Source organism: Erithacus rubecula (assembly GCF_903797595.1).
Source record: "Erithacus rubecula genome assembly, chromosome: 15".
Lineage (NCBI taxonomy): Eukaryota > Metazoa > Chordata > Aves > Passeriformes > Muscicapidae > Erithacus > Erithacus rubecula.
The window spans coordinates 9,388,080-9,415,524 of record NC_136667.1 but is presented as its reverse complement, the minus strand read 5'-3'; the positions used below and the strand labels follow the sequence as shown (position 1 = coordinate 9,415,524).

The window sequence follows — 27,445 nt, the reverse complement described above, 5'->3', positions numbered from 1 at the left end:
AATACAGAGTTCATTTAGAGGCAAAGATAAAAAATTTGTGGCCATGGGCAGTGGGGATCTTTCTCACAAAAACAGATGGATACTGGCTCCAAACATACAGCAAATATGGTCACTGGGAGAACTGTCCTTTGCTAACAGACCTCCCTGTGTACTCAACACTGCAGCTACCACAGTGCACAACACTGGTCACCAACAGGCCCTTGCTCATTTTCCCCAACAGTACAACAGCAGACAACAAATTCTTCTGGTTGGAGAAATGTGGAAATGCAGGCACACCACTTGGGATGCAGCACTTAGATTACCTGTACTTGGTACTGGCCCTTTGGGTGAACAGCTGAAGGCAAAATCACAGCACCAAAGACAACCCTGGGCTCTGGCTGTGTCACACTGCACGGCATAGAACAGCTGGAAATCTGGTCAGTATCTGGCTAGGCCAGATTCATTGCTGATTTGTAGCATCAGAGCAACAGAAAGTCACAGAAGGCTTCTGGCAAATCTGTCCCCATCTTCTCTCTGTATCAGAGTGCTGCCCCAGCCAAGTCCCATGTTCAGACCAAGGGCTCATTACCCTCCTGTCCAAATCTCAGTGATGTGAAGGAAGTGAGAGTCTGTGGTGGTAGCAGGTCTCGGTTAGTACATTATAAAGTGTTTTTTGACTTATTATTAAATTGTAATAAACTTGTTTTATAATTAAATAATCCCCGTTGGTTTTACCTAATCCTTTTAATTTAGGAATCTGACATATCTAGAGCACTCTCACTTCTACAGCAAGAAATGCTTTCCTTTGTTCCTTATGACCAGAGCTGTCCTTGCTGGCTGGAACATCCCTGGGATTGTCGACACCAGCACAACCCAAACAAAACCATTATAACATCAAAGACTTCAGATGTTAAGCACTTGTGTTTCTAAAATTTACCTCACAGTGTCAGAGAAAGGCAAGTGGAATAAGCAAACAAACAAGCATTTTCTAAATCCAAAATGCTTTCTAAAATCCCGTTGGGTAAAACTACTGAAAATGCTGAATTAATTGTTCCTGCTGTTGTCACTGACTAATCCCCAGTAACTTCAGGGCAAGCACAGAGGGTAGATTGCTGTAGACATGTGAGACATGTCACATTTACCATGATCTGAGAGGCAAATACCTGAAGAGCACAGAGGTTACAGAAAAGAAAATTCTGAGCTGGAAGGGACCCACAAGGACCTTTGAGTCAAACTCTTCAATGGAAGGCCCATTCAGGGATAACACAACCTTGGTATTACCAGCACCCTGCTCTGACCAACTGAGCCACCCTCAGTGTGACCCTGAACGATGGCACCACTACCTGGCAGTGCATCCAGCCAAGCAGAGCAATCTCTCAGGGCCACACATCACACAGAGGAACCACCAGCCCTCCCCACCCTGCTGGCAGGAGGAGGGGAGGTGATGCTCAGTGGGGCTGAGTGGGCCAGAAGACAAGTGGCCACCACTGGATCCCTGAGCCAGTCTGCCCAGGCACAGGCCTTGTGCAGGGAATGACAAAGGCAGAAATCAAGCACAGGATCTCTGCTTAATTTGACAGGATACCATAAAAAATGTCACTAACAACTACTGTGTTATTGTTAAATGATAAAGATAGAAACAATCTAGGAAGATACACTAAATCCAGCACTACTCTCTAGAGGGCATTGCTTGAGGTTATAGACCCATTCAAATCAAATAAGACACTTTATTCCCCCAAGCTGTATAATGGACTTTTTGTTAGATCTTGTTACCAAAATAACTTCTGAATAGATACAAAACCTGCGGGTGAATGGATTGTCCAAGAGCTCTGCTCTTGCTCAGATCAGATCACCCATCTGCCTGTTGCAATTTACCAACTCAGCAATGTCTCTATGCCACGACTTCACGTTTTGTGACACACCCACACGTGAGGGATGGGGAAGACTTTGGAAATGAGCTTGTTATTCCAAACCCACTACGTTTGTTTAAAGAATACAGTTGCCTGGTATCTCAAGAAGAAGTGAAGAGCCCTGAAAATACAGGCATAAACCCATATGGTCAATCCCTGTTCCTTCTTGTCAATCACTATTTTCTTCCTTCTGTATCAAAATGTGATCTTCGGCATTCCACACTGAACATTTAACATTCAATGAAAAAACGCAAAAAGCACCGGGCATTTCTTTTGTAAGTAATGAGCCCTTGGTTGCTCTTTGGTACTATTTCAGATCCACACCACTTTTCCCCTGCCCTGTGTTACCAGCAGTTGCACATCTCCAAGATTTAACATTTGAGGGATTGAAATGCTTTATAGGTGGGCAGAGGAAGGGATAAAAGTGACAGCCATCTAGTTTGGAAAGACAAAGAGCATGCAAATTTAGAAACTTAAAACTGAGCACCTCAAGTCCTATATATCCCCCAGCCACCTAAGAAATATGCTGCATGTTGATGGCTGGGGTAGTGCTTGGAGGCAGAGCAATAAATCCTCTGGCAGAGGATGCTGTTTTTCCTCAGCAGCAGAGCCAGCAGCAGTTCCCTTTGCTCAATGCCCTGGGGCCCTGAGTGATGGTGAGGAGCACCCTGGGGCTGCAGCTCCCTGGCTGCCAGGGGATGGGTTTAGCTCCTGCAGAGCACTCAGCAGCTGCAATAGTTCTCCATAACAGAACTTTGTTATAGTCTCCATTATTGGGCAGGAGTAACTTGCCATTACAGGCTGGAGCACCCAGTTTATCTTTGCGGAATCTGAAGTGTTTTTCCTTTGGTCACCAGGTATACATTTTAAATTTGGGTGTTTGAATGAGCACTTGATGTCATTGCATCATCTACAGACACTCTGCACACCTCCACAGAGCCAGATGTGCTACCAACTGTGGCTGCAAGTTCCTCTGCTCTCTGCAGGGTTTGCAGCCTGTGTTTGGCAGCAGCAGTTGTCTCTATGAAAGAATATTTACATGTTTCACAAATGTAGCGCAAATTAAACTCTGGACTAACAGGATCATAATTTAAGAGAAGTGCCAAGTGCTAATGCAATAATACATGCTGATTGGATTAGGAAATACAAGACATAACAAGTCACTTTAGCTCATTTACAGCAGTGCCTGACACTTGAGGTATGGATGTGGTGAGAGGGTGGAAGGAAGAGCAAAGGAGGGCAAGTGCCCAACATCACACTCAAACTCACAACACCTGAAACAGTGGCATGGACCTTCCTTGCCATTGCTTGAGTCCTTTCTAACCTGGATGGGTATGAGCAAGAGACTCAACTTACCTTGCATGCCAGCTATCCCCTCACCTTCTCTTTCTCTTGTCTCTAGGCACATCCACTTTTCCCCCCATCTTTATTTGCCTCTTGAAACGGCTTCTTCTGTGACTCCTGCTCTTGGCTCCTCAGCAGGTGGCAGGTAGGTGCTGCTTAGTCCAAAGGCTACACAAGACATTCAAAGAACAGCTACGTATTGTGTACAAAAGCCTGAGGGATTCAGCCCACAGTTACAGTGCCAGCAAACACAGAGAAATCCACAGAGCAGCACCAGCGCCTGTGTCCACGTGAGCACAATGCTGAAACATTAGAGTCACTTTGAAGAAGAAGAAAGACATTTACTTTTCCCTTTGTACCTTAAATGACAGCAGTTACTATTAAAGAGAAACAACCAAGCCCAGACCCCCAGGGAGATGTTCAAACGAAAGGCTCTGCTCCTGCTGCTGGGAGCTCCACTTCCAGCTGCTGGTTTTCCTTTTTTCCTCTTCCAGTACCACATAGCCTTTTGCCTTGACTTTTCCCATACTGATACAGTGCAGGATAAATGACTCATGTAAGCAATCCATTGTTAAGCACCACAGATATTATCAAAAACAGTGAATGATCTCTTGCTGCCACAAAGGCAGGACATGGTGCACCAGCATGAGCACCAGGTCTGCCACAATTAATGCTGCACAAACAGGTCCCCTTGCACACTCAGGTCTTGAGTTGACTTTGGCAAGGCAGCAAAGCCAGTCTCCATGATGCTAAAGGTTATACTGGCAAAATAAACAATTCTCAATTCTTGGACACCACTGGTTCTGACTCCAACTCCTTCCCAGTGTAGGCAACCTACTCTTCCCAAATAGTCGTGCTGCTTATCCCAGTTCCATTTCCAGGAAAATACCCTCAACAATCTACACAACAGCATCTTTGTTTCTGCAAACCAGAGCAGGCTCTCTGCACTTCTTGGCAGTGCTCTGAGATGCTCCAGTGAACTCCTAGAGCATTAAGACTTCATCACCAGCACAAAATATCCACAGTATTATTTCCTAATATGCTATAAAGTAATAGCTGTCAATTAAACCAATATTCTAGTGTCTTCCTTTAAAAGCATTATTTTGCTTTGTCACTAATTTGCACAATACAGTAATTTCATATTACTTTCCCAGCTCTGAGCATGAATTAGCCCTGTGTTACTGTCACTGGCTCTGATCAGCCATTTTATCTTTTTCCAGCTCATAACGCAGGCCTATAGAATGGATGACAAGGAAATTCATGCTGATGAACATAATTTCAAACAAATTGCTCAAATAAATCGTGCTGCATCTTTTTAAGATAGCCATTTCCCCAAATGTTCTCTTTTATGCTCGACATGTTTGGCAATGGTGCTCTTTAGGCATCAGGTATCATCTAAAATAAAGCATAACAGATTTTTTCTAAAAATATGCCACTTAAAAAAATTATGCTGCAAATGCTAACGGCTGTGCTGAAAATGTATCAAAGCAAAACAGCACATGGACACAGGGGAACAGATCCCATCTGCTAATGGCCACACCCAGCTCTGAAGGTCCTGGGAATGGGATATTGCATGGACCACGGCTCTGAGGGAAAACCTCAACTAGCACACTGGAAAAGTAATACTATGATTAAAAAGAAACAATTGGAAAATGAAAAAATATTACATTGCATGTAATTTCTCTGATGTACTCCAAAAGAGGTATCAGCCTAAAAGGAATATATTAAAGAAATTAAGTCAAATAATTAACAAGGAATCTTGGTATTGAAATTGGTGAGAAGCTTCATTCAAACATTCTACTTCCATGTTGGTTGTCATTAAATATTACCATGAAGGCATAAGAATACAGGAAATTTATCAACAGCAGAACCATAGAAATTTATCTTAGCAGAAAATTGTTCCTATGCAACTGAAAAATTAGTTTCACTTAAGTCATTCAGCCTGTGACCACCGTCTGCATCCCCTTTTGTCTAATTCTTGTTAAATCCTTATTCAGTCATCACTCAGCTCTAAGATTACAGGATTGTATAATAAACAAAATAATTAATTTCCAAACTTGTAATACACTGCAACATATTTCCTGGAATATGGTTTTTTTACAACTGCTATTTTGTATTCTCTCATGATTGAGAACTCTTGTATAAGAGCATTTGAAGAGAGGATAATTTTGCCATGAAACTGAATTCATTGTCATTTAGGAGGGCTAAGTAAACAAGTTTTGATGCATGTACCAGAACATCCCCATCAGCCAAGTCAGCCCAGATGTATTGACATGCATCTCAGAAAAATTACGTATGGGTGGAGCATATTGCCCTTCAGACTTGTTAAATAAGAACCACTACTGAAACCGGATAATTCCCTTTGCCAGGGCAGTACTGACAGCTAAGGCACTGCAGAGCACACTGCACCCTCTGCTCCACACCAGCACTGACACAGATGGCAGCACTGAAAACAGGACACGTCAGCTGAGGCCTTTAAAACAAACTCATTAAAATGGCACCATCTCTTTAGCCTTGAATTAGGAGTGAACCCCAGGAGCATGGAATGCCCAAAGCCTAACCTTACACTCTGGAAGCCAACAGGTTCAAAACCTGCAGGAAGTCAATTCAATACCTTTACTTTTTCCTGCAGCAAGACTCAGAATCCTTGTGAAAACGGAAGTCAGTGTTTTCCAGAGGCAATGAGGATAAAGAGAAGAACTCACAACTCAGAGTCATTCCTCTCCGAGCACGGGCACACCGCATGCGAGACGCGCGGAGGCGAGCGGGTCCTCTGCAGCACAGCCACGGGCACTGGCACGGGCAAACAGGCTCATACTTACCTCTGCCTTGCCGTGTGAGCTAGAGAGGAACTTAGCTCAAGAAACTGGCACCAGAGAGCCAGCTGTGGCTCACACACAGCCCAGGGGCAGGGGCAGGATTGCGGGCTCGGGGGCAGCGGTTTCCCAAGCTGGGTCCCTACTGGGCAAGCTGAGAGGAGTCTGTCAGCTCAGCCGGTAGAGAGAGCTGCCCCGAGCCAGCAATGGCTGCTGTGAGATGGGGCAAGGCCTGCATTGCCACCTCGGGCGCCTTCACCACCCCATCCAAAAATACCAGCTTTGAAGGAACTCCTCTGAATGCTCTACAAATGAAGCCATGTTGATATAAACAATTAACTGGAGAGATGGGATGAGATGATGAGGGCAACTTCTGGTGGGAGGACAGTGAGGAGAGAGAGGCCAGCGAGACTCTTGGAGCTGTAGTGCACAGGAGTAGCACCAGAGCTCATCTTTCCCCAAGGGCAGCAAGGCTCCTGTGGGCTGGGGCAGGGCAGGGTGATGGGGTGTGCTGGAAGGCACTGCCTGTCTGCTGCAACAACTGCTGCACTGCAGTCTGCAGCACTCAAGCCTACAGAACTACCTCAAAGGAAAAGCCACTTGTTAACAAAAAAGCCCTTTGATTTACCACACCTCTAGAAACACCACTAATCCCTTCCCTGCCTCCCTTAGCTTAATCTTCTACATCCCAAGCTCTCCCCTGTGGGCACTTCTGCCAGCTGAGCTGTACCCCAAGAGCTGATGGCTACAGCTCCAACAAGTCCTTCAGCACAGCATGTTACAACAAACTGCAGCCAGACACCACTTGGGACTAAACTAGCAAAACACACATTATTGTGTTTGCTTCCCTTCTCTCTTCTCTGGGTACCAACTCATGTTACCACAGCACCCCAGACTCCACTCCCTCAACACTGCCTGACCAGGCCAAGGGCCTGCCAAATAGACAGCATCATTCTTTGTAAAATATCTTCCAGCACAAGCAAAAATAGAAGGATGGCCCTGCCCTAATTATGACCATTTCAAAAGCCTTCTTTAGTTTCCTTAGGGCTGAAAGCATTATTGGCTGGGTTTAGTTCAAAGAAATTGAAGCAATGAAGTTCATTGAAACTTGTTTGCAAGAAGAGTTTTCTCTCTTCAGAGAGAGCAGCATTAAACAATTAGGTGCTGGATCCCAGGAGGATATTAAACATTTAATATACTGGCAAATATGACACATAGAAATATTCTGTGAAGGATGAGCAGCACAGCTAAAAAGCATAAAAAAGCTTGTGCTCATCTCCAGGCTGATGCTGAGCACTACAGACCTCCAGCTACTGAATCAATCCAAATTCAAGAGCTTTGTCTTCCTTTAATATTACACAGTGGCTTTTGCTAGCAGCAGACACGACGAGCTGAGCAATTTCCTATGTAGCCAACTGTATGTAACTCTTACATTTTTATTATTAATAGATTGTAGCAGTAATTTGCAGTAATTGTCTGAAACTGCAGTTTACTATTATTATTGATTTTGGACCAAATCTGAAGCACTTTTATTTGAGACATTAGGAGTTATTGTTCCCCAAAGATCTTGTTTTATGAGATGTAGGAGTGTCACCATAAAAATGAATTTCAGTATTTTTAGTATAACAGTGTCATTTAAATTAATTTTCTTGGTAACTCCTGCACCCAAGGTGACCAAGAGCACCCAGCCAACTCTACTAATAGCTTATCCTCAGTGAGTTAAAGACTGCAGAAACTGCCAGTGGAAAGCTGGCAAGAGGGAAGCACACTAGTTAACATTTGCAATACATGAACTCATTGAAGTGACTTTGTGAAGGTACAGTACAGGCTGCCTGGGAGGCTGGGGGAAGCCTCAGCTCAGCTGAAGGCAGTGATAAGGTTGCCACTGCTGCCACTGGAGCCAGACTAGAGTCCACATCTGTATCAAAGGCATGTCAAACACAGATACAGGGCTCCTGCACAGAAGGTGACACTTGAATACTCAAAATTTCCAAAAGCTACCCAAAGGAGCAAAGGAAGCAAAAGCTCTTTCACCTCCAGGTCTGCTGACACAGCTGGTCCTGACAAAAATAAGGCTCATAACCCTTGTCGTCAGTGACCAGAAGGTTGAGCCTCAGGGACAGCAACCAGAAGTGATCATTGGTTTCTTGTACAGTGACCTCTCTGATTCACTCTGCCTAGGTCCCACCAACACTAGACTTTCTATCTGTTAGTTAAATAAGGTTTCCAAGCTTGAACAAACCCGCTGATGATATTAAATAAGACAAGTTTCTTTGAAAGAGCTACTGAACAAGAAAATAGCTTTTTTTCTCCCCACCACAATTAGTGAAATAGTTTTCATCTGCTTTCTTTTTGAGTTTTTTTTCTTGAGAAGCAAAATAACAGCCTTGCCGATTACTCTTTGCTAAAGTACCCGATTGTGGTGACATTGAGGCTGACCTTGGAGTCACCTCCCCCGCTGCCGCACTCTCCTTTGTCGTACCACCATTTGTTTTTCAATTTGTCCAAGAGGCCTTGCTCATTCAGTTTTAATACTGCCAGGTTAACAGCATTTCTTGAAACGATAAAACATAACTTGTAAGAAAAAATGCACAAATGCTTAGGAAATCGTAACGTATAAAAAAAGGAGCACAAGAGGACAAATTGGCTAAAATTTCACAGAACGTGGAGCTATCAAAATGTCTGTACAGCAAATACAGGGTTAAATATTGGAAGGTGGCATGGAGGATAACATTTGCTCAAAACTGAAGTGTGCGGGATGGGGAAACTGTCTTTGAGAAAAAAAGTAACAAGAACACCACATCATGCAGTTAACATTCGTCACATATGGCAGGTTAACTTGGCTTTTACCATTTAAATTGAAAAAGCCATTGAACTGTAAAATTAAAACAGCAACAAACAATCAGAGAGGACAACACGAAGAGAACACAAAAAAATGGATGCATTAAATAAACGAAACCATAATTTACCGTCTTATTTAACTCCATGGAATATTGAAGATTTTAAACTTTTAAGTTACCTCAAAATCCACAAGAAAGAAAATGACAACACAATACATCAGGGTAGGTGGAATACTATAACAACATGGATATTGTTATATTATTCCACCCACCTTAATGCTGAGCCTTTGGGGGTTGCTACACCATAGCCCTTGGAATCCAGGTTGCCTCCAACTTTCATGGTGTCGCAGGGCTTGCGCTGCTCGATGTACTCGTTCATGGTGGACTCCAGCAGGAAGGCAAACTTCCCCTTGGACTTGCGCACCCTCGCCACCCCGTCCGCCGTCGTCTTGGTGAACACCGACGGCTCGGCCGACTTCATGTAGGACCACATTTTCTCATAGACAGCTATTTTTGACCTCTGGGAGAGATGAAAGGAGGGAAATGAAGAGTCATGTTGGCAAGACTGAGTTTCTTGGGTTTAGCTGGCTTAGAGGTAAAAGGACACTCTGTGACTAAGGCTAACAGACAAAAAAAGTCTGGAGACTTTAGCCTGGAGAGAGATATATTGCCCCCTGAACAAAGACCAAATGACAAAATGTTTGAGGAGGGAGAAGCAGACCTCAGACATTTATTCTACTGATTGCTGAGTAACTGGCAGCCTCAGAATGAGCAATAGTGTGTGCCTGACCCAGCCCTGGCTCCTGTTCTGTGCTGGGTTTATCCACCCCGTGTGCTGCTCTGCTGTTGAGCCAGAGGGAGGATGGGAAATCCCAGCTCATCCATCACGGCCAACAGATGCAAAAGGAGCCTCTTCTCTTCACACAAATCCTCAGCATTTGTTTTTTTTACAGTAACTGCAGCTAGGAAGGGCTGGCATTTGCTTATTACAGGTTTTCAGCAAGGCAGGAGTGTGTTTTCCACACTGGCATTGGCAGGTCTATGACACAGGAGACCATGACATTCTAGTGGCTGTCAACAGAAATATTCAAATGAATGATATAAACAGCAATTACAAAATCTTTTATGAATCAATAATCAGATATTCAAAATTTGTCCTCTCATTTTCCCAAAAGACAGCAAATACAAATATTAGTAATAAGCTGGAAAAGTTGCTGGTTAACTGCCTGTCACCCATCTATATTTTTTCCTGATTTCCCCATTTTGAAACTGAGCAAACCCTAACAGCTTCTAGCTCAGCATACAGGCTTTGTAAGCCTGGAAATGTTGAGAAATGTGTTACTTCCCCTCCTCACTCTTCTCCACCAGTAACATTTAAGCCACCCTCAGATCTTAAAGCCACCTCCAGACTGTCAAGAATTTGTATCTTGGACTACTGGTTAAACTTTCCTGCTTGGTCAATGGAAGGCAGTAATGCCAACTGCATTTCCTCAGTCTAGAAATCCTAAGGATTTATATAAGGCTTTCAGTCCAAGTTGTGGGTACCTCAAATTTATTCCTCCTATTCCTTGCCAGTTCCACAACCCTCCTTGCAGATTAGGAATGAAGCAGGCAGTAGCTAAATCTAGTTCAAATTTTGCAAACTTGTGGTGGAAGACTGCTAATGTCCATCAGCTTGATGATTGAGACATGTTTCCTCCACATTCAGGACAATTTAATGCATTTTGAATAATGTAATGCTTAACAACCAGCCTCCAAACACTTCACAGGGGTTAAGCCCTGCCTGCACTTCTCCTTAGATTAACATGCTCAGCTGGTGTTGCTACGGTGGATAGAGAGGAGCATGGAGGGCAGGATTTTATTTTATCCTTCCTGATGAACTGAAAAACAACTGAAAATGCCAACCAATTAAAATCAGCCCATCTGACAACAGGAATAAGAGAGACAACAATACAGCCCAGTTACAAAAGGGGCTGGCTGTGTGGTAGGTGTGAAAAACAAGCCAGAGACAGCATCTCCTGGCTACAGATGGGCTGTACAGGTTTGTTTGCCCAGCATCAGGACAAAGAGGGATGTAACTGGGATGTAACCTATGCAGTTGAAAGAAAGAATCTGGATTTTCCTGACCTTCCTCTGCAACAGCAAGCACTGGATATCCTGGGATGAGGATGGTGGCTCTGAGGCTGAGTGGGGAATGTGGCAGCTCAGCTCCTGGCAGGGAGTGCTGAGCCTCAGCTGACTGCAGGACCACAGATCCTGTCCAAGGAGGGAATCTCACTGGGGTTCAGGGCCCAGCACCCATGGGCTGGCAGCCAGAACACCCCAATAGCCACTTTATCAGTGCCTGCTCCAGGTGCCCTCTCTGAGCACACTGGCTTGGCACTCCTGCTTTTCCAACTACCCATTTAATATATGTGGGCATTTCCTCATCTCCTGCCCTGCTGGGAGCTGCCAGGACACTGCAGGGCTCCCAGGAACCTGCCAGAGGGCTGCAGGATTCCAGGGATACCAGAAATGCCGGGAGGTGGTGGCTGTCACATCTCAGGGGCTGCCACCACCCCGTGCCCCGCGGGCAGCAGAGCAGGGTGACAGCTCTGCACCGATGCAGGTGGCAGTGCAGGCAGTGTCCCAGGCACTGCCCATGGCCAGCCTGCCAGCCCTTCTAGCACAGCCCTCTTGGGCAGAAAGGGAACATAAAACAGCTCATCTGGCCAACACAGAGACTGCAGAGCAGTGGCAATCCTGGCGTGTCTTAGTTTCAATATTCTCTTCCCTACAACTTTCATCTTATTTTAACATAAATAATACAAACACATCTGGCCATTTATACTTGCAAATAGGCATCCAGGGGACAAAAGGAAGGTAGAAAACCATCTTTACTCTTTATAGTTCTCAGCAAGCTGAAGTCATGTGCCTTTCAAACTGTGCATGCACTACGTACGCTTTTGCTTGTTTTCCTCTGCAGAGTGTGCCTCTAATTACTCAGATAAACCAGAATTTAATTTACTTACAATCTTTTAACTCACTTGTTACCTGTCTGTAATAAGTTCTTTCATAATCTTCCCACCTGGCCTAACTACCTGAAAGCAGTGGCCAGTACATCTGTGTATTGTTAATAACCACAGTTATCTGATGAGTGCCAGCAGCATGCTCAGGGCTGCACATGGTCCAAACAAAGCATGTTCCTTGTTCCAAGGGCAAAGGGTTAATATCATTCATGTTTCAGAAAACCAAATTCTACAACTGAAAACCTGATCTCTTTTCAACTTCAACCACTAGCCTAAACTTTATAGTCTGTTGCCTTAATTTAACTCTTCTGGATGATGTAGTTAAAAATCAGCTCCCATTTCTATATGGTCATTGCCCACCTCTTCTTCTGCCAAGCAGGATTTCACATCTTGTTATTATCAAATTAACTAATTAAGAATAGCAGTCTGATCTAGTATAAATAGACAAAAATTCAAGCTAGAAATGAACAAAGCATGTGTTGACTGGGAAAGGTTAATCTAAAATGCATCAGGCTTGAGTTAGTTTTGGAGCACAGTCTGACTGAGGATCCCAGGGGTCCTGAGAGAGGACCAGGGATGTGATGGGCTTTGGCCACTGCTTGGTTAGTGCAGCTTTTTGCAGCCATTCGCCCAAATTCATAATAAGGTGAAAGTAGTTACTCCTAATGAGGCTTCTTGGAGAAAGGGACAGTGCCACCAGACGAGCTGTGACACCTGCACATGTGCTCAGCAATGCTCGAGGGCATTTGCTACTCCTAGAGCCATATTTTAAACCATTAATGCCATGACACAACCAGTTGATTAAACAGGTAAAAGATGCAATGGGATGAAATGACAGATGGTATTTCTAGTAAATATTTTTTTTTCCAATTTTCCAATTGCCTCAACAAAACCCAGCCACCCCAGAAGCCCCTAAAAGACTTTCAGAAAAGAAAAATGTCTTTCCTAAATATAAAGCTCCAAATTCTGTGTTGAAAGAACATTCTAACCCATCTGTCCCCCTCTGCAGACATTCACACTGCCTCTCCCAGCCCCCCCAGGAGTCTGACACCCATAAGAGGGGCCAGACAGCAGAAGCAACCACAGAGAAAGGATTTACACTCCAAAGTAAGGCAAGGTCTGACAGATCTGCACTGTTGCTAGAGTTCAGTGGCAGTAAAACATTTTCCCTGTCAATAAAGTGTTACTTTTAAAGAGATCCTTAGGAAAAAAAAAAACAACTTAAAAGCAAAGATTTAAGCCAATTCAAAGCCCATAACTGCAGTAACTCCCTATGCTCTGCAAGTCCTGTTTCTTTGATATTGCTCTCCAGAAGACTGCCACACGCATTTCCTCGGGGTTTCAAGGGGATATTATTATAATTTTTTTCTTAAAAGCTACATTTTCAGTGTTTCATCTAGGCCCTGAGACACATTAAAGCATCTTTTCATTATTGCAATCTTACTGCAGCCATAAATAGAACTGGCCTTTGCTTTGTCAATAACGCTGGCTTTTATTTTTTTTCCTTTATTGGGATATGTTTATGCAGAAGTATAGGGCACAAACACCATAGCCAAGGGTGCAGGCAGCTCCCCTCTGTGTCAGCAGAGACAGCAGCTCTCGTGCCAAGGACTCACTTCACTTGGCCCGTTACTAATTGGCACCTCAATGCACGTTGCTTCTGGGTACCAATGCACTCATTTGAAAAGAAGATGCCAATTCAATCAGTCCACAATTTTAACACTGTCTTCCATTCTAATTCTCCTAGTTTTGATGTGTGGTTGGCTCCAGCAGCAAAATGAAAGGTCAGCCAGTGTGTGGCAGCACCCAGAAGCGTGGCCAGCACAGGCATGGGAAGGAGGCAGGTTTGCTTCTCAGCTGCAGCTATCTCTTCAGTCCCTCCAACAACCAAAAATCCATCCCAGCAACCACAAACGTGGCTCCAGCTGAGCTATACCTGATGCCCTGGTTTCACTTTTGCACATTCCAAATCACCTAGAGATACCTAGCAAATCCCAGCACATCTTGGACAATTCCTTGACACTGGTTAAATTTAGCTGTAAAATATGAAGCCTTCTCCCAGTGACTGAATTCCCTTCCCCCTCTGCAGACATTTGTCTCACACTTCTGCTAAAAGTGACATTGTGTCACCTCCCCCACTACTGAGTAGGGGTGAAGCTGTTGTGTTTGAAGGAAGCAACATTTCTCCTTTGTAGTTAAAGTATGTTATAGGGATGTCCTTTACCTATTTTAGAACGTTTAACTCTCCCTACCACCACCTCCACAACCTGAAGGTCTTCTTCAAAATGTTTTCTTGTACACCCCGTTGGGATATTTCATTCAAAATTACTAAAATGGTCCCTAATTTCTTATGACAGGCACCAGAAAGTGGTTTCCCATCAGACAAGCTCAAATTGTTCTCCTATAGTTGAGGGTTGTTGATCATCCAATCATGAGCCAAATTTACCCAAATAAATTTTATTTTAAAAATCCAGTTATATATTCTCTGCTTTATACTTTAGAAAATTTTAGGTTATACTGATGTTGATTTTTTTACCTTTGCCTTCAAAACTAAGAGTGATAATCAAAGTGTAGCAAAATAAAAAAAGAATGTGGAGCATCCTGCCTGCAGCACACACATAAAGGTAAGCAGAGATATCAATAAAAGTCCTAAAGCAGCAGAGTTACCACTCTTCTCTGCTGCATGGGCCCTATGACTACATTATAGCTCCTTAACAAGGGAGATTTGCAGCCCTTAAGTCAGACAGATGCTGCTGAGACAAAACACAAAGGTCCATACTAAAATCAGTGCAGTATTTAATCTGAATAATACATGGTGCCTTTGTACAGATGCACACCTCACTTTGTGTAGATGCACACCTCACTGGAATGAACTTGGGCAGTTAAGTGTGAACTGTAGCTTCATTATCATTATCATCACTCATAGCTCCACGTGTGCAATCAGCTCTTCTGCAGCAGCTAATGAGTCCAGGAGCCTATGAACCATTTAAAAGCAAGCTACTAAACAGGAATGAAAAAACTGCCAAGAGACTGCCTTGGTACCACTGCTGCTGCCTGACTTGGGCCCCACTGGTATCCTCTGGGTTTAGGCAGTTGCTTGAACTTCTCATATGGCAAATTGCAATGGAGTGGCATCACTGTACTTGCTGTTTGGATATGGCTTTGATTTGATGCCTTTCCACTCCCCTCCAAGCCTGATGTTGTCATCCCTGGCACAGCTGCCTCTGGGTGGGTGAGGGACACTGGTGGGAGCCCTCAGCCCAATCTCAGCCCTGGAGCACATGGAGGCCAGCCTAATGATGATGCTACATAAGAACATGATAAATATTATTAGTAGGGTCCCTCTGCCTGAGATTTCCAAGCTCTTTACTGAGAAGGTAAAAATAGGTCTCATGAAGGCCAGAGGGCACCATTAGTCCCCTTTACCCAGTGAGGACATGAAAGCAGAGATGTCATTTACTGAAGGTCACAGGGCAGAGTCTAATAGATCAATGTCACAGCTTTTAGCCACAGATAACTTGTGATGCCAGCAATTCACTTACCTATATGGACAGAAAAATCAATCCCATCATTACACGAACCTCTTGCTTTTATTACATTCTCGGCAGAAGAAAGTAGGTCAGGGCATTTTTTTTTCTAGCAAGGCCAAACCCCAAGTCTACCAATCTCTACCCGAGGTTTATAAATTTGTGGGACGCCACAAAAAAGCAAAGTTCAAGCATGCACATGTAAACTACTCTGTATGTTTGCAGGAATACACAAATCTTTGAGAGTGTATGCACGCATGTAAAAGAAAGAGTGACCTGGTGACTAATAATATTTTGCAGCCAAGCATGTGATGGGACACATTGTCATGTTGTTTGCTTGCTCAAATGATAACTTAGGCTTTAGAAATGACATTTTTCTTTCCCAGTTGGAGCAAGTGAAGCCCAGAAAGCAGAAGGATTTGCAAACTCCTGGGTTGCTGATTTTCTCCAGAATCCTCTAGGTCAAGAGGTCCCTGTATGGGGCTGAGAGAAAGGGAGTCCAGTAGGGGTCTGATGGAGGTGGTGGTGGTGGGGAAGGACAGTCCACAGCAGTGCTGCCCCCCAAACAGCTGGGGAAGCAACCTGATAAAACCTGTCCAGGCTTCAGCCTGACACAGACAGTGGCCTGATTACAAAAGAGTCTTACAGAAATAATACAATATTTTAGGAGTTGTGTTTTGAGACTTTCTCCCTGTGTATCATGGTCCTTTTCAAAGTGAGACCTTTGGCAGCAGGCGGGTGATGTGCTGTATCTGCTTTAACAGGCTCTTCTGCAGTGAACTCTGCTCACACAAACAGACAAGCAGAGTCACTCCAGCTGCAACCAGACATTGCTGACATGTCAGCAGCAATCTGAGCAGCAGAATGTAAATCAAGATTTTAAGATGTCCTTTCCTGGCACAACACAGAACTTCAGCCTATACTCATCTCCTCTTTACTGCTGCCATCCATTCCTCGTGTTGGGAAATTAATTGGGAAATTAAAATGAAAGTCTTTAACAGAGACAAGCTGCCTTTGTAAACCCTCTGTGGCTCAGGGACAGCCAGTGCTCGGGCAGTGCTTGCCCCAAGGAAGCAGCGCTGTGGGGACAGGGGCTGGGGGGCACATGCAGCTGTGCTGTGCAAGCCTGTCTGTCTGTCTGTCTGTCTGTCTGTCTGGGGAGCAGGAGCAGCTCACACTGGAGCTGGCTGGAGGGAGGCTTACGTCAGCCTTCAGGCTAAGGGGCACCTTCCCAGCAGTGACATATTCAGCAGAGTTGTCTTGTCTGGGCAACTGAGCAGCACAACCAGCCCTGCTCTGGATTTGGCCCGTAATAAATTAACAGAGAACAGCATTTCCAGCACAGGATCCCAACACTGTCAGGTCTAATGAATTTTCAGCTCCAGACAGAAAAGGCCAATATACAGGCAACGATGGAGAAATCCCAGTGGACTGCAATGAGGGGATGTTTCATATTCACATCATTAGAGTTTCTAAATCTTCATGTATTTTCTAACTATGCAAAAGTAACAGTAGCAGTAATGTGAGACATTTATCAGCACCCATGTATTTTAAATGAATCTCTAATAAGCATGTACTAATGTGACACAGCAGCATAACATAAAGTAGTAGAGACTTGAAAAACCGGGGTCCTTGCTGTCTTGAGCAATGTCATTATCATTATTATAGAGCTGCTCTCCAAAAAGTAGAGCATTCAAACAGCAAGTGATTTTCCCCCAGGCACTTTCTGCTTCTCCTCTGTGGTACAGACACAGTTATGGCATTAACCCACTGTGAGATGCTGTGCCACAGGCTGTAGCCCCTCTGTGTCCATCTCCCCACAGCCTGCAGTCCCTGTGTCCATCCCCCATAGCCTGCAGTCCCTCTGTGTCCATCTCCCCACAGCCTGCAGTCCCTGTGTCCATCTCCCCCCAGCCTGCAGTCCCTCTGTGTCCATCTCCCCTCAGCCTGCAGTCCCTGTGTCCATCTCCCCCCAGCCTGCAGTCCCTCTGTGTCCATCTCCCCACAGCCTGCAGTCCCTCTGTGTCCATCTCCCCCCAGCCTGCACCTCTCTGTGTCCATCTCCCCACAGCCTGCAGTCCCTGTGTCCATCTCCCCCCAGCCTGCAGTCCCTCTGTGTCCATCTCCCCACAGCCTGCAGTCCCTGTGTCCATCTCCCCCCAGCCTGCAGTCCCTCTGTGTCCATCTCCCCCCAGCCTGCAGTCCCTGTGTCCATCTCCCCCCAGCCTGCAGTCCCTCTGTGTCCATCTCCCCCCAGCCTGCAGTCCCTGTGTCCATCTCCCCCCAGCCTGCAGTCCCTCTGTGTCCATCTCCCCTCAGCCTGCAGTCCCTGTGTCCATCTCCCCATAGCCTGCAGTCCCTCTGTGTCCATCTCCCCCCAGCCTGCACCCCTCTCACTATCTGGCCCCCAGAACCCACAGCCCTGCTCTTACAGAGGGTGATTGCTGGTGGTATGGAAACAGAGGTGAGCTGGAAAGCCTAAACCACAAACACAAGAGCTGATAGACAAATGCCATCTGTTGTTGAAGATAACTGAGAGACTTATTCAAATATTTGTTACTAAGTGTTGACTGAAAGCTTTGCTAACTCCTGGCTTGCCTGCTGGAATTAGTAAAATGGTTCAGCCACCTTAAGCCCAGCACTATTGAAATGCATCCTTTCCAAGGAGTGGATGATGGATGAGCTGTTAATTTTAGTTCCTGTAAGGATACATTTTCCTCTCCAATCTATAGGCCTAAAGACATTAGATCACTTCATGGGAAACCATTTCTTCTGCAATTATGTCACATTTGATTTCCTGTTGCCTTTATAACTGCCTGTTGGCCATGTGGCAGAAAGGAGTTCAAGAGATTAAAGGACCCCCACAAGCAGACCATCTATCATCCATGCAGTGGAGAGGCTCTGATCTCTCTGCACACATACATTCACCTTTTAATATTTGTACATGCTCCCACCTATATCAAACACAAAGAGAGAGAAAATAAATGGGTGAGTAAAATTTTCACACCTTGTGTTGAAAAACAGTTAAACCACAGTACTTCTAATGATTAACACTGCCACATTGCATATCTCAGATCTGTAAAATGCATCTTTGAAGCTACCACTTTTCTGTGATGTTCTATTCTTTAAAGCCCATAAATACAATTGCACTTCAATATTTTTGTCAGGAATTTGTTATGATGACTGTGTTGTTTTGCTCGATGTCAAGAACACAGAACTGCTAATCATAGTTTTATCCTAAGGCAAAAACAAAGCATCTGTATGACTGCCGTGCTAGAAACAAGTCCTTCATCTTCACTTGCAAAATAAATTTTGAAATTAAAAATCAAAGAGTTTAACTACAGATGAAACCCTTAGCTCTGCGTGCACTGAGTTCACAATGGTGTTTTTAATAGCCTCTAATGATGATCTCAATACAATTTGATTGCACAGAATGCATAAAAATCTCATAGGACCTGTGGGTGTAGAACCCAAGGCCTCTCCTCACCTAAACTGCTTGCTTGTGGAATTTATTTCCCTCTTGTCTTCACACAACCTTATCAACAGAGGAAAGCAATGAGCTCTTTAACTTATAACAGGGTGTAACACACTGGTGCTTCTGAACTCATTACAGTCATAATTCCTCACCCTCTCCTGAGGCTCTGGGATGGAGCTGAGCTCCTCCTTGGCTGCCTGACTGGCACTGGCCTCATCTGCCACAGTCAGAGACACCTGAATGGGGAATCCTCTCTGCCAGCTGGAGGGGCAAGTGGCACTTGGCTCTTTCAAACCAGGAGGGACCCTGGTTTGTGCCACCACAGCCCCATCTCACACAGCCCAACACAAGGTTCTACTGAGCAGGATGGGGGGGGGTCTGAGTTATCCCATATGCTTTTAACTGAAGGTATTTAGAAATCCTTTTGATGGGTTAAAGGAATGTTTTCTGTTCATTTCAATAGAATTTGGAGCTCATTTGTTCTTTTACTGTTCTTTCAGATAAATGTTCATTTTCTGTTTTGGTGCTAATCTGCCTGGTGTTTTTTTCTTTGCTTTAAAACTAATTGTTTTCTATGTTGCCATTAGTTTTACCAGCTAAACAATTTGGTACTTAAATTTCTTTTCAAAAGGTATCTCACCAGTCCTCTTCCCACTTACAGCTTTTTCTGGTAGCTGTTTGCATGTCAAAGTACCTCTCTTCAGTATGGACAACCAGAAATGGAAAGCCTCTTGCCAGAGCATCTCATGCTCCTTTATCTGTCCCTACTGAACTATTCTGATTTGATGTAATCAAGAAGAGACCAAAATAGGGAATATCTTAAGGGGCCATCCTTAGCATGACTTCTTGTTTCTTAAAAACTGTGGGTTTCTATGTATTTTATATATAGGACTCACATCTGAACCTGGTTTGCAGAGTCACTTTTTGAGGAAACTGATGAACCAACTTTATGAGCTGGAACAACCATCATGCCCAAAGGATCTTTGGCCTTTCTACTGAAATTCCCAACAGATCTGGCAATTAATGACATTTCCAGGAGGAAAAACCAGGGAACTGATTTCAGGGCAGCACGTCCATTCCACCTGAGGCATGGGAGAGCCACTCAGCAGCTGAGTTGTTTGGCTGGGGACATCCTTAAACTTGTGCTGAGAAATACACAAAGAAAAATTTCTACAATAAAATAACATTCATTTGAGATCTTCTTTTCTCCTTAATTTAGTTAACAGTGATTAACTACACAAGTTCTCAGTGGAGTGTACTAGCAGGTCAACTGTGTTTGTCAATGATCAAACATATACTTGGCAAGCTCTTTTGCAGAAGCCTCTTAACAGAGAAATCTGCTATAAATTAAAAGAAACCACAATAAATTCAAGGGCAATTTATATTTCTAAATATCTACAAACATGCTCTGCTTCTGCTGAAGTTCAAATACAGCCAAGTTTAGACAAGAATCACTAATTGGAATATATGCATATTGGAGGTGAAACGTATTAGATTGTGGTGTTATACTTAGGCTCAGTGCTAAATTTGGATTAAATGGCATTATATTGTTTTGATAAGCTCCTCAGATGTGCTGAAACTTTAATTGAATGTATTATAAGATGTTATTTCTAATAGATACACCCTTAAAAGTAGTACAGGGATTTGAAACTTCTTTCTCATACAGGCCTTCACCAACCTTTGAGAAAGATTAATTTTGGAGTCCTTAATCTGAGACCATGTGTTAATAAATACCACAGGAGAGGTTTCTTCTTTTCCTTTTCAATATGGATGAGTGCCCTTTGAAAGCTAAAAGGGAATTGATGTGATCTATTGATTGCCATTTAAACGCCTTTATGAGCTAATTAGTGCAAAATATAAGATGTTTCTGGGCAGAAACAAGCAACAACCATGAGACTACAGGAAGGTTCCTCTGAATCTTAGATATGCTGGGAGGACAAACACCCTTATGCAGAGAATTACCAACAAGTGACAAGTGTAAATAGTGTCTGCTGTGAAACTGTCACAACGTACCAGCTCTGGTTGGAACTGTGAGAGCAGTGCTGGAACTGTGAGAGCAGCAATGGTGTACCCAGATTAACTCCATAGCTGGGAGAGTGTCTACCTGGGAGACACTGAGATGTTTAGGGAAACTGCCAAGACTGGAAAATAGGTCATGAGCTGGAGTCTGCCCAGGTCTGAAGTGGCTCAAAGTCATTACCATCTGTTCATCTGAATTGAGAGGCTGGTATCAGTCCAGTTTCAGGTATTCACACTGTAAAAAGAACCTTCAAAAGTGATCCTGTCTGGAAATGGGGCTGGCAGAAGGGAGCCATGGCTGGAGGTTTTAGAGGAGCTCCTTCTAACACATGCAGACACATGGTGGGGATCTGAAGCTCACTTACATGTCATCCCTTCATGATGCATCAGGAGGCAATTCTTCCTTTCTACTGTCAGTCTGGCACTTTTCTCTGGCCAACAGCAGCCATTATCCATTTACCATTATCTGATTAGTATCTTTTAGCCTTAGTATCTATTTTAGATTAGTATCTATTAGCTTACAGCTCTAGAAAGAGATACATACATACCCATTCTTAATGAGATTTTGGAGAGACTGTCCTGAACCTCCTGCATGAAGCTATAAACCAAGTTACTCCATTCTCACTAAGTAAATGATCATGAGCCATTCAGCTAACTGCTGTTTAAACCAGCAAAATGCTGGGGGCAAATGGGTGGAAGATATTCCCCTTACACAGGGGATAAGCATCACCCTGTACTCAGGAGAAATCATGGCTTTATCCAACTCAGAGCACTGTCACTCCCACTGATGCAGAGTGAAAAGAGATGCCAAGGGAGAACTAGTCCCCTAAACCACAGAGAGGTGCCATCTGTGCTGCAGGACCTCAGAAAGCAAGAGTCTTCTAAGTTATTTCAAGTTTTGGCCACCTTTACCATCTGATTAAGTAACTAATAAAAACTGTACAATGAAGAATTTATGTGAACACACGCATTTATTCCAAGACAAAGCTCTTGCCCTTTTCAAATCAACTGAAGAAGACTCTAATTACAACACTTTCATGGATGCATCACTCTATTCAAATTAATTACTCTGCAAAAGTTAATACAACTGAAATTATGTTGTGTGCCTTGAGAATGCCAAAGAGAGAGAAGCACACTTAGGGCTCATTCTTCCCACTTGGCCCATACACCTCGCTCCACACTGCTGGGGCTCTGCTCTCATCCATCCCACCCAACTCCTGTCCTGGCCTGATGGAGCTGGCAGCTCCTGACAGATCAGCTCATTTACAACCCTGCTTTTCCCAGCACCAGCAGAGAGACACAGCTCATCTCAAGATTATTAGCAGCACAACAAAGCATTCACACATTTACCAGATTTTGTATCCTTTCACACGAAACACTCACTCCTTTGATCTCTGCATGAGAAGGGGTTTCCTTGTCGTGTCAAACTATTAAGGAAATGAAGAAACATGTCTACACAATCCCTCTTCCTATATGAACTGCAACAAGATAGTCAAAGAAGGCATTTTCCCCCCTAAGACCAGTATAGTGATGATAAACAGCACCAATATTTCTAAACAAGTTGTGCTACCTCTTTTGACAAGTTCACTTAAGTTATTTTTGCTGTAGAGATAATACCGCTTTGAATTGATAATTAAGGAGAATAAAAATTTTTATACCCTAATGTCACCCTTACAAGGTCATTATTCATCTCACAGGATTTTAACACAAACAGAAGCTGTTGTAATGTACCTGCTACCAGAGTTAATTAAGAACCACTGAGTACCTCTTTTGATATAAAGATATTACAGGCAGAATGCAAAAGCTTCATAAAAGACCTTTGCATTCCCTTTCAGATTTACATCAGATGTCTATGTACATGTATGTGTGAGTGCAGTCATGTATTGAAATTTTATGTAAATTCAAGGAGCCCTGAGTATTTCTCCAAAGAGCATTCAGTATTTCATCAGCCTAGAGCAGCAAGGGGTTTTTTGTCTCCCTTCTTTTTGCTCACACCTGGCCAGTATTCATGACAGTAATTAGTCCTGCAGCACTGACCACTCTTCTATACAAAAAAAGTGTTGGTTTGAATGGCATCTGATTGGCAGTGTTCAGAGAGAACCAAGAGCTCCCTGAAAGACCTGAGCATTCCAGTTCACCATTGGAAAGAAATATGAACTTTTCAGGATGACATAAAAGTGTCTCTTTTCAGAGACATAAAGTGGACTGAGATCACACTTAGAGTTCCTAATGCCTCTCACCAAACTCTCTGCAGTTCAGCCTGTGGCTTGGCAAGATGACAAAGAAAGGATGATCTTAAATAAAAGTGTGCACTTGCCCCTACCCCCAAATGTTGCAAACCCTACGTCTCCCTAAACAAGGTGAAAAACAACCAGAGTTCTGGGGTGCAAAATTTTTACCTGGCTGTCAGATACAGCCAAAGCCAGACACCAGTGAGCAATGAAGACACAACAATGGCAGCAATCAATACTCCACCAGGAATGAGCAGCAGCACAGCCTCCCATCCCCCTTCATTCTGGCAATGAGCACCAACGTGGGATGGCATTACTGCCTGCCAGCTGGGCATGCACAGCAAGTAGGTCAAGAGCATCACTCCTTGCAAGAGTTTTCACTGCTGAATATTGTGCCAACAACTGCATTATTGCTCGTCAGACCAAGCTCTGAAACTGGTGTTACAAAAACCTTCCTGTGATAGCAGAGGTCGGGTTTTCCATTTTGAGATTTCAGGTTAAGCAAAACCACCCAATTTTGATACAATGCCTTTTGATATTAAAATCTGCACTCAGGCCTGTCCTGCTTGCACAAAGCAGCTTTCACCAGGATGGCTATTGCAGCTGGGTAAAATCAAACAACCGAAACCCACAAATTAGGCACTCAAAGGAGATTTAACAGACTTACTCTAAAGAATTCTTTGGTTGAGCCTGAATCCAAGGTGCCATAGGCTATTTCAGTTTGTTTAGCCAGGTCCTCTGCACTCTCTATGGGTGAAACCATCCTTTCCACCGTAAGGAAGGCAGCGAGATTAGCAGTGTAGGAAGAGATAATGATGAGAGTGAAGAACCACCAGACTCCTCCGACAATTCGCCCTGAGAGAGATCTATGGAAAAACACACATCATTAAACTGCTTTGAAAACAATCCTTGGTTTTTTTTTCTTTCTTGACTGAAGAGAAATTCACATGCATAACCCTTTTGTCCAGATCTTCCAGGAATCTGTGAACAGGTGGACTGTGAGGTGGACTCCTGATAACCTTCCTCAGGAGTGAAAAATCACTGCACATCTTGTCTTACCTAGTGCAACTCTTTCTGTAGTCTTTCAGGGAAAACAAGAGATAATTCATTTCAGGAGAGGAACAAGCTCTCCTGACTTCCACAAATCCTTTGTTGGACAAGGCTTTTGCTAGAAGATTTCTGTTGCCTCTGTGTGCCCACTCTTTCCCTGTGCTGGATATGCTGGGATATGCCAGCATCATGCCTCTTTGCCCAGCTGGGAGGACACAAATGCACCTTTTACTGCATCCACTCCCAAAATATAACATACAGTAAACTGCAAAAAATAATCTGAGTAAACATTCAAAAGAATGCACCAAAAATGATCCAATATCCTTCTCTCATCACAACCTAGCAGGAATTACAAACTGAATCTTCATATTGAAGTGATGAGAGAGAGAGGCTGGTTTGGTTTATGTTTTATGCTAATTAAAATTTCCACGTTGTGCTGTTCCAAGTCAAGCATATTCCTGCTTTATAAGCACCAGAGCAACAGATAAGGAAACAGAAAAAAAAAAAGTGTTTTGTTTTTGTTGCGGTCTTTGATTTTTTGTTTTTTTTTTAAAGGGATTCCGTAAGGACTTAAGAAAAAGCTTATTTGCAAAGATGTAATACAAAATGCCTAATGGTCAGAAGGTCTGGACCCTGTCAGCAAGAGCTCTTGATGCTTTACAACAATTTAACATCAGCCTCAAAGAATTTGATCTGGGCTGAAGGATGGCAGTGACACATCACTCAGCTGGGTGGGGAATTTCATTGCCATGTACATTGCTTGTTCTCCAAATACAGCATGTTGACCAAGAAACATTTGAAGTGCTGAGACAAAGTTATTTCACGTTTTCCCTTAGCTCTACTGATATCAGTGGAGGAAGAACCAATCCCAGACACGTGTGGAACCTGTGTGCTGTAGTCCTCAGTTTGTGGGAAGAGAAGAAATAGAAAACTCTTACCTGTTTAATTGTTTCCTTCAAGCCCCTCAGTGCCATCCCCAGACAGTGGGTACAAGTTGTCCTACCAACAGATGGAGATAGGCAAAACCCAAAAGTCTCATGATGTGCCCCCACCCCACCCACACAGGGGGGTTTGCTGGCAAAGTGCCCAGTCTTGGCCAGAGCCTGAGATTGCCTGAGCCATTAAAAAAATGCCATTAAATTATTCAGGGGAAAAAAAAAGAAGAAAGAAAAAAACATATTCATCCAACATTAAAGATCATAACAAATTAAAAAGTCACCAACACAATAAAAACAGAGAGCTCAATCTGGAATATGTGAGAGTAATATGAAGAAAGGTGAAGCAGCACTGCCCTCCACTCTACTCTGCCCAAGGAGCTAAAGCAGCTGCTTCCACTGAGAGGGCAGACAAAGGCTGATTCCTCAGAGGAGGCACACATCCACCAGATCACCCACAAGTGGAGGAGGCCTTCCTGCCTTTCTTGAGGGCCTCCCAAGAGGATAAAAGGCTGCCAAGTTTCAACATGGGCTGTGCAGCCGTTGTGCTCACTAATACTAACTACTGAGTTGCTGCAAAGGGAATTTGCAGCAATATAAATACAGAATAATGCCTTAAGTCAAGGAATCTATCTACCTTAGTCTACGTTCTTTGTAGGTGAGTGGGATTTTACAGATGGCTGCAGGCCTTTTTGGCCAGCTTCCTTAACAGGTGGGATCTTGGCTTTAGCTATTTGGTATAACTTGATACCCTCTTACTTACGCTGACACAATTTTCTCCAACTATAAATCAGCACCTGCTGAACGTGTCACATAAGGTTCCTTTGGAGCCAGTGAGAAAAAGAGAAGAGCCTGACACCCTCAGAAAGAGATTTATCTCACTTGCTGTAGTGTGGGATACATCTAAAGTTGTCCATCTGTCTCATGACTTCAGAGGGAACCAAGATGCCTCACTAAAAACCACAGTCTGTTGCTTTCAGACAACTATGTCAGGTGAAATTCATCCTTCTTTAGCTCCTTTTTTCACTACACACTTTCCATCTTCAGACAAGGCCTGGAGTTGAACTTCTCCTCCCTGCAGTGATGTGGACAATTTCAGAGCCAGACTGAGGAGGAGTTTGGCTAGCAGGTCCAGCAGATGAAACATCTACTTCCCTACAGCAGGATAAGCTTTATCTGGAGTTTCCAGATTCCCAAGGCCCTCTTTAGGTAGGTGAACTCAAAACAGGAAGATGAAAAAGGACTTATCAGGGTGTGCTGATAAATTCAGTGGAAGCATTTGGCATAAAATAGTATGTGTTCATTTTCCCTACAGTTTCCCATATGTGAGGAAATGCCTTACTTGCACTGGTAGCTGCCCCTTCTGTTGGTAGGACAGATGGGTTGCTAGGATGGAGATCTGCAGAAGACAAGTGTTTTCCAAACCAGCAAAACCTCAAGGTCCCATTGCATCAACAATAAAAGGTTTGTACCAGGCTGCATGTTCAGATAGCATCCTACACACTGAGAAAGGTAAAAATACCTCACCCCAGAGGTCTGGCAACCTGCATGAACCAAGTCAGACAGACACAGACAAGAGCTGAGAGGCAGGAGAAGATGGGAATGGGGGAGCCCTTGATGAAAAGTCTTACGTGCAAGAGAGGGGTCTTGCTAGATGGGGACTATGGTTGTTCTCAGAAGAGTTGAGGTCACTTCAAAGAAAACTGGATGTCACTAGAGTTGTTTCTTCCAGAGTCTTCCAATGAGCACAGAAAGAAGGATTAAACAGCAGCTACTACCAAGCAGATTGGGCTGACATAGCTTGGTGTCACTAGGTTTCACAGGATGAGGCAAAAGAAAAATCAAATAAACCACAAAGTTGACACTGAAGGAAAGACAGACAGAGAGTTGAAGAACAGTAACATGGACAAGCATGGCCTGGCAGCCTCCTTGACCAAAGAACCCCAGTTCCCCCAGTCCATCTGCTCAAACGAAGACTCCTTATACCCACTGCAGGGGCTGGTGTAGAGGGATGCAGGAGAAAAAGAGTTAGTACACACATACTGGGCTGGTAATCAGAGAGTGCCTGCTTAGTTTATACTGTGAACCACAGAAATGTTTTTCTATTGCTCAGATAATAATTATAGAAAACTCAATCACAGCTTTTAATACCAGCAGCACTTTTTCTGATGTAAGCCATACCTGTCCACATGTGCAATAATGTAATTAAAAACAATCAATTAATGCTTTAGCTTAATACAGTTTTCCAAATCACCTCAATTTGTATGACATTATTTTAAAATGAATTAGAGTGCTAACAAATGAGAGGAGC

The 27,445-nt window shown here is 43.7% G+C and overlaps 1 protein-coding gene across 6 annotated transcripts in view; it reads right to left on the bottom strand.

The window, feature by feature from the left end:
* Positions 1 to 27,445, bottom strand: part of GRIA3 (glutamate ionotropic receptor AMPA type subunit 3) — a 144,515-nt gene that overhangs the window by 11,291 nt on the left and 105,779 nt on the right. For 3 of the 6 annotated variants that reach the window (XR_013776029.1, XM_079318994.1, XM_079318996.1), the window contains exons 12-14: positions 23,817 to 24,015; positions 9,162 to 9,409; positions 8,489 to 8,603 (exon numbers count right to left, since the gene is read on the bottom strand). Coding sequence is in view for 3 of the 6 variants with exons in the window: in XM_079318994.1 (XP_079175120.1) it covers positions 8,489 to 8,603; positions 9,162 to 9,409; positions 23,817 to 24,015 (562 nt within the window). In the remaining 3 variants the exon portion in view is untranslated. The remainder of the gene's footprint in view (positions 1 to 8,488; positions 8,604 to 9,161; positions 9,410 to 23,816; positions 24,016 to 27,445) is intronic. The other 3 variants (XR_013776030.1, XR_013776031.1, XM_079318995.1) reach the window with 1 other exon arrangement.